The sequence below is a fragment of the Frankliniella occidentalis genome, unplaced genomic scaffold (assembly GCF_000697945.3).
Source record: "Frankliniella occidentalis isolate FOCC.00 unplaced genomic scaffold, Focc_3.1 Scaffold14, whole genome shotgun sequence".
Lineage (NCBI taxonomy): Eukaryota > Metazoa > Arthropoda > Insecta > Thysanoptera > Thripidae > Frankliniella > Frankliniella occidentalis.
The window spans coordinates 1241834-1248977 of NW_026267144.1; the positions used below are offsets into that span (position 1 = coordinate 1241834).

The 7144-nt window shown below is 39.9% G+C and overlaps 2 protein-coding genes across 2 annotated transcripts; one reads left to right on the forward strand and one right to left on the reverse strand.

The window, feature by feature from the left end:
* Positions 1–83: 83 nt before the first annotated feature.
* On the forward strand, positions 84–1915 carry LOC113203464 (uncharacterized). Its single transcript, XM_026418175.2, has 9 exons — positions 84–294; positions 368–427; positions 547–641; positions 728–765; positions 842–970; positions 1047–1191; positions 1295–1411; positions 1538–1688; positions 1757–1915. Exons 1-9 carry the CDS (start codon positions 257–259, stop codon positions 1854–1856), a joined length of 873 nt encoding a protein of 290 aa, XP_026273960.1. The 5' UTR covers positions 84–256; the 3' UTR covers positions 1857–1915.
* Positions 1916–2094: 179 nt separating this feature from the next.
* Positions 2095–7144, reverse strand: LOC113203463 (importin-4). The gene is made up of 14 exons (XM_026418174.2): positions 6868–7144; positions 6214–6386; positions 5969–6143; positions 5711–5902; positions 5387–5644; positions 5115–5309; positions 4822–5040; positions 4474–4741; positions 4282–4398; positions 3229–4208; positions 2937–3145; positions 2701–2833; positions 2446–2623; positions 2095–2379 (listed from the first exon to the last, which is right to left on the reverse strand). Exons 1-14 carry the CDS (start codon positions 6982–6984, stop codon positions 2240–2242), a joined length of 3354 nt encoding a protein of 1117 aa, XP_026273959.1. The 5' UTR covers positions 6985–7144; the 3' UTR covers positions 2095–2239.

Here is a 7144-nt window from a genome sequence, read left to right on the forward strand (position 1 = left end):
GTTCTCTCGGTTTTGAATTTACCGCCTGTTTTTATAAACGGTTGAAACTACTTTATTCGCACCGCGTTAACCTGTGAATAGTTTGATGTCAAATAACAGTAGCGGGAACCCGGGCAACCACAACAAAATAGGATAGTCGAACTAAAATGATTTGTTTGCGAAGTTTAAAGGGGTACAGGTGAATTGGATTGACATCCCATCCAAAGTTAATCAGTGAAAAGATTCTGGCGAAGTAACAAAATTGTATTCTCTTACAATGGAAGCGAAAAAGACATTTGTTTCGAAGAGAACAACGTAAGTCACTGACGTAGTTTCAATTTACATGTTCACAAATTTTCAATATCACTTCCTATTATTTAAATTTCAGGGCTCCATTGACTAAGTCGAGGAGTATTTCGAACTTAAAACCTAAGTCGGACAGCTTGAGGTAATCCCACAAGATGCTATTTCATTTCCTATTGGACCGTATGCCTCATTTTCTATGAAGCCTATTTACTTTATTACTTTATTCAAATAAATACTGTCGTTCCTCTTTTCCCTTTTCAGTGAGACCGCAAAAGTTGGTTCATTAAACAAGAATTCGCCAGCACTGCTGAGGGCCAGTTCTGCTAATCTTCACACCACCTCAACAAGGTCTACAGGTATGTTATTTACAAACATTGGTTTGTTCGTATTTTTCCATTTTACTTTCTTATGTTTTCCTTTTCTTTTTATATTTGGAACACAGGCAAAGAAAGAGTAACCATTAGTCAAAGGAACTCTGAGGTAATGGAAATTTTTAGAGCCTTAGGACAATTATTTTTTTAAATATGCTTTTGTCTTGAGTATACTAATTTTACAGGGAGGAGAGGCCTTTGCAGAAGAATCGAAACTTGACAAGATTGATGGCGCTTACAATTCTTATTTAACATCATCGGCTATCAAAGTTTTATTAGAAAAGTCAAAACGTAGAATCCGAGGAGACATAGATGTAAGTCTTGATAAAATCACCGCTATTTATTTTGTTTTGCCTTAGGTAAAAATATTACTTGTTTTGTCTTTTGTAGAAACAAATTGCTGCTCTCCAAAAACGGGTCACTGACAGTCTAGATGCTCTAGAACAAACGCAGTCAAAACTGAATACAGTTTGCCTTCTTCAAGAAGAGACTAATTTGCTTGCCCATCACAGAGAAGCATGCAACACCTTTTCAAGTAACTATACTTGTTATAAAGTTTACAATTTACTTTTATTGTATTTTTTTCTTTTTGTTCAATGGCATTTGTGGTAATACATACGTATAACTTTCTTTTATAGATGAACCCGCTTTTACAAGAGGAAAAAGCTTTGAGGAACTTTTGTCAGAAATCAACAGAATTAAAAATCAACTTCCTTGTAAGAATGTCTGTACTCCTGAATCAAGCAAAGAACTAGGTAAGTTTTGTTATCATTTCATATTGTTTGTGTAAGCATTCCCAAGAATACATTATAGTTCTGCACCTTGAGGTCATGTACTCACAAAACTGCTTTTGTTCTAATTGTTGTATCCCTTTGCCACAGCTCATTTCCAAGATGCAACGTCTCAGCTATTGCATGTAATGGATCTCATTTCCTCCTCTTATGGATCTGATCAAACCCCTATCTCTCTTACTGCTACCGAGTTGGATAAAATCAACACTACTAGAGAAACTGTCCAAAACATCAAATTCAGGTACACTCTGGGACAAGTGCTTTTCCTGACAAGTATGACATTTGTATTATCAATTTTTTCCTTTACAGCGCTGATTCTATTTCCAAGAAGACGAGTTCCAGTATTCTGAATGAAGCCATCATCAAAACAGCAGAGCTAAAAGTTTGTGAAGCATTTGATGCACTCTAACCTGGGATTGTTTTGCAGTTCTCTGAAACAACTATTACAATAAAGACTTAACTATTAAATATGTTGTAATGAGTCCTTCAAAAATTGCCGTTTTGCTATTTGAAGTTCCACCAGTTCAATTGAAATTATGCCTAGATGAAATCCACCATTCGTGATAGAGAAAGAATGAAGTGATTTACGTTGACTGATTCATGAATCATTAATCACAGGGTTGTAGAGGGCAGAGAACAAGACAGTATAAAGGAAGATTATATATTAACGATTTAGAAAAGCACAGTAAAATAACATGAGATGCTTAAAGCAGGTCAATACACAGCAACATAATAAATAACAAAATGGGCAATATCATCATGCCCAAAATGGATAAGCATAAAAAATATAATCTAAGCACTAGTAGCAGCCTGTAGACGTTTGTTTAAATTTTCCAGTTGCTTTGGTGTTAGTTCGCTCTGTGCTTGATTAAATTCATTTGGAAAATCTCTCTTGATATTAGCCAATAGAGTGACAACTTGTTCCAGTGTTTCTGAAAAAAAGTTGATTAAATATTTGTCCAAAAAATAAAAAATTAGTACAGTAGAATTAAACCAACCTTTTTCAGTATGCTGTCCTTTGTACAATACTACCATTGCAACTTTAACAACAGGTAGTATTTGAGATAAAAGTGCTTGATGGCCCAATTCATAAAGGTAGTTAAGGCACTTAAAAACCATCTTATTTTCAGCAAAGTCTTCACGCAATGGAAGATGCTGAATAAAAACAGGGAAGACCTGCCACAAATAGAACAAGGAGTAAAGTTATTTTGGCAATGATTGCAAAACCAAAACTAGTAAGATTGTAGTCTCACCTCATTTATAGGAATCCCATTCACATTTGTGACTATCATTCTACAGAGTGCACCAACTATGTTGTCTAAAGTACCAGGGTGTTTTTCACTAGCAACGGCGACCGAGAGCACATTGAGAATTTGAGGATATAATCTGTGACAGTTAAGGAAGCCAACCTGTCTTTAAGAATAACAGCAAGGGAACATGTAAGGCACATGAAAAAACAAAGCATTATGTAACATCAACGCAAGGATACGGGTAAGTAGCTTCTTTGGCATTTAGCACAAATTCTCCCAATCCATAAATGGCATTGTTACGAACTTCTTGATGTTCATCTTGTGACATTTGAAGAACCATAGGAAGCAGGTCTCCTACAAATTGAGCTGAGCAAGGGCCAAGTGCTTCCATGCATTCTGCTATAGTTCCAACTCCAAAGGAGCGCTGCGATACAGAGCTGGACTTTTTCTATAAGAAAATAAAAGAACATGTAATTTTTGATTAATGAATTCCTAACTATGTGTGATATTTGAGTTACACATGATACTAACCATCTTGTTTAAGAACATTGGTAAAATATTTTGGAAATATAAAGCAAAATCTTCATGGCTCATTGCTTTACCCAATTGAGGGACAATATTACCAGCATATTGAATAAGCAATTCATCCTGCTCTGCATCATCATCGTCCTCATCATCACCACCACCACCCTCATTTCCAGCTTCATCTTCGTCTTGACATTCAGTTTTGTAAGTCAGAACATCTCGAATGCAATTGATGATAGCATCTCTGTGGCCATCCCCAATGAGAACAACACTTTTCAATTCAGAGAGCATTTCAGTATAGGCATCAAGAGCAGACATCACAACATCACGATCAGGTTCCGTATGAATTATTTCAGCACATTTAGGCACAAGTATAGACAGAGCCTTGAGAAGTGCCTGCTCACCCTGCTCATTTTTAATGCTTGTTAAGCTAATGCAAAACTGAGCAAGAGCATCAATAGCATTGCGGCGAATATCACTATGAGGGAATTGTACCATCTTGAAAACCTCCTCAAAACACTGATCCATATATGGCATAAATGCAATGCCCGCTTGCCTGGACAATTCTCCAAGGGCGAGACAAGCCTCCTCCTTTTCTTCCATGAAAGCATTTTCAACATTAAATTGGCTAACATCCAAATCATCATCACTATCATCAGAATTCTCAATATCTTCCTCCTGGTCTGGATCATCACTCAGATCTTCATACACAGGGAATGCTGCATTTTCTTCATCATCCTTGAACTCTGTGAGAATACCTTCCTGACTTCTGATGGAATTCAACATAATTTCTACCACTTCAGGTAATATGGTCTGAACATCTGACTTGATAACTGTACTTATAGAACTCAGAAGGCCATATACACTCTTACGCAAGTCAGGATCATCTACCTTCTTCAAAAGAGCCATGGCCAGTTGTAAACACTCTTGGGAAAGTGGCTTGAAAGTATCTTCACCCACAGTACGAGCAAGAACCCCTAAAGTGTCTGCAAAGAACAGTATGTCAAGTAAGTTTAGAGAACACAAACCACTTAACACAAAGCGTAATATCAAACATACCAACTGATTGGATTTGCAAACACAATGTTTCAGGGGTCTGTTCCTCAGTCAGATAGATCCTCAAAGATTCCATAATTTTAGGAAAGTAGGGAACCATTTCTTCTCCAGCAGCATTAGCTGAAAATATGAGCCAAGTATAAGGGCAAATAGACACAACATAGTAACATGGCATCTGGCATTAGGAATTTGTACCTGTGGCACCGATAGCACTGATTGCAAGTTCTCTAAGGTGCACTGAATTGTTAGGACTTAATGAAACAAATAGACTCTCCATTAAAACTGGCAAGTATGGTACAAGTCTATCACCCAAATTTTCACAGAACATCTCCAGGGCATAGAACATTCTGTCAATGCCAGTTGGCTCCTTGTTGTCGCCCTGTTGGTTAATTTTGGCACACAATTGTTGCAAGTATTGGAATAAGAGCGGAAGAAGCTCTTGATGGAAATCGGATATTTCAGGCTAAGAATTAACACAAGGGTTAGTGAAATTCAACTTCTCACACCATCATCCATGCAAAACAAGTAGTAATCCTATCCTACCTGTAGATGTTCAGAAAATTGTCCAAGTGCAAATAAAGCCGCATTTCTGACAACACTTGCATCACTAGTAATGCCTTCACACACACAGGTTAAAAACTGCTTGAGGTATTTGTTGCGAATATAATCACTGCATCCTTCAACAAGGACAGCCATAGCAAGATAAGCAGCTTTCTTGGCATAAACATTGTTCCCAGTTAACGCAGGTTCAATATGACTCAACTGAAAAATAATTAAAGGTATTACGATCATCTATTAGAATGGTAGGACATGATAAATGGAGAAGTGGAACCTACAATGTGTGGAAGTATTTTTTCAGGTGGTATATGCAGAGCAAGAAGATCAAGTGTCTGGTTAGCACATGTCATAGGTGTGTCGTCATCTTCATCCTCTGCAAAGTAATCCTCTTGTTCATCCTCACTAGATGGAGAGCTCATTAACTCAAAGAGAACATCAACAATTGGTTTCACCAAGTTGTTCTTGATAATAACCTGGATCAGAAATAATCATTTTAGGAATTAAACATGGAAATTTAATTATTCGTACGAATGGGCGAGGCAACACACACCTTCTTTTTACGTGAGACCAGGTCACTGATGAGACTTAAAGCTTTGATCCGGATATCATCTTCTAAAGTTGCCACTTGAGCAATTGAAAGACACCCACTAACAATAATTTTAACATGAGGAAGAACCACTCGAATGGAACAATCCAACAGAGTATCAATGAAATCTAGAACTTGAACTGCCTTGCTTGCATCAACTTGAGCTAGTGCAGCAACAACTTGAAGTGACAGAGGCAGTACTTCATGAAACATATTGACAAGCTGAAAGCAAATTAAATATTAGTTGTATGGCAGCTGAATATTATGCTCAGGGAGTAGTGCACTTACAGGTTGATTCTGTTCAGCTACGAGCGCCATGTGACTTAGTGCTCTGAAAGCATGGAACACAATAGGAGATGTAAGGTCTTGGTCACCAGCAGCCTTTAGGGAAGCACCTATTAGTTGACACAGTGCAGCTGATTGATTCAGGAACATCCGAGGTGCGATGTCAGTGAAAATGTCCAAGGTACTCATTCCAAGCTATCAAGAAATGAACATTAGCAGAAGATCAAAGTAAAATACCATGTACTGCTGGTATCAACATACCTCTCTCTCCTGAACATTTTCACTCGTGTTAAGCTGTTGTACAAACTGAAGCAGCTCTGGCCAGCTATTACTCTGCAATTCATGTTTCATGATGGAAGCAATGAACTGGGCAATGCTTGTCCGTACAGTCTTGTCAGACTCATTGACAAGAGCGGGAAGAATTCCTTGCTTGACCCTGAAAGGGTAAATTATATGGTAAATTATCTGAACATGAATCGCAAGTTGAACGAATCTGTGCAACTTACGAGCTTTTCTCTTCCGCTGACAGCTTGTTCCAGTGCTTAGCCTTGGACAGCCTCTTACGGAGCAGCACAGCAGCATATTGTCGGATCTGCGGATTGCTGGATGAAACTACGACGGTACACAACTCAAGGATGACCCCTGGCTTCTGAAATGCTTCACGCAATTCAGCAGTTCCCTGAAAACACAAAAATAATTTTGTAACATAACAGTGCACACAGTAAATGGGCAGCTGGCCTACATTAATAGTGACAATCAAGTTCACATAAAAACCACTTTCATTCATTTTCAGCACCTGTTGCAGGACACCATACTGTCAAACAGGCAGGGCACAGCGGTCCATCTTGCACCTACGGATAACGTCTGCAGCCCCTGACAAGGCGGCTCGCAACACGTGGAGGGGTTCCTGGGGTGAGCGGGTCCTCGCCGTGCCCGCTCTGCCAACCCCACTTACGCCCTAAGCCTCCAGCCATAGGCCCTGTCCATGCCATGCCGTCCATGCCTTGGCCTGCCGTACCGCGTGTCGGCCGCACCCGAAGCCGGTCCACAGACATGACGTCCATGACGGACACGGCCCACGCCCTCTCGCTCCCCGCGGAGGAGTTCGCCCGCACCCGAGGCCTCGCGCTACACAATGCCATTTCCCCATTCGTACGTACTTTTTGAATCACTTCATTGTCTGCGACAAGAAGTTTGTTCAGGATCGCTTCCATCTTGGTGTCACTGCTGTCAGAGCCTTGAGTGAAAACAGGCTGTCCCCACAGTGAGTTCGTCATGGCTGCAAACACGTGGGACGAAAGACCCTACTGATGGAAAACGTTGGGGACTGGGCTTGAGAGAGCGCAGTCAGAAGTGTGGCTGTCCGGCTATCAAACACAGGAGCTCCCCGAAAAGTCACAGGCAACGGGCTGGAGGTTGGAACTGAAATGCGACTGG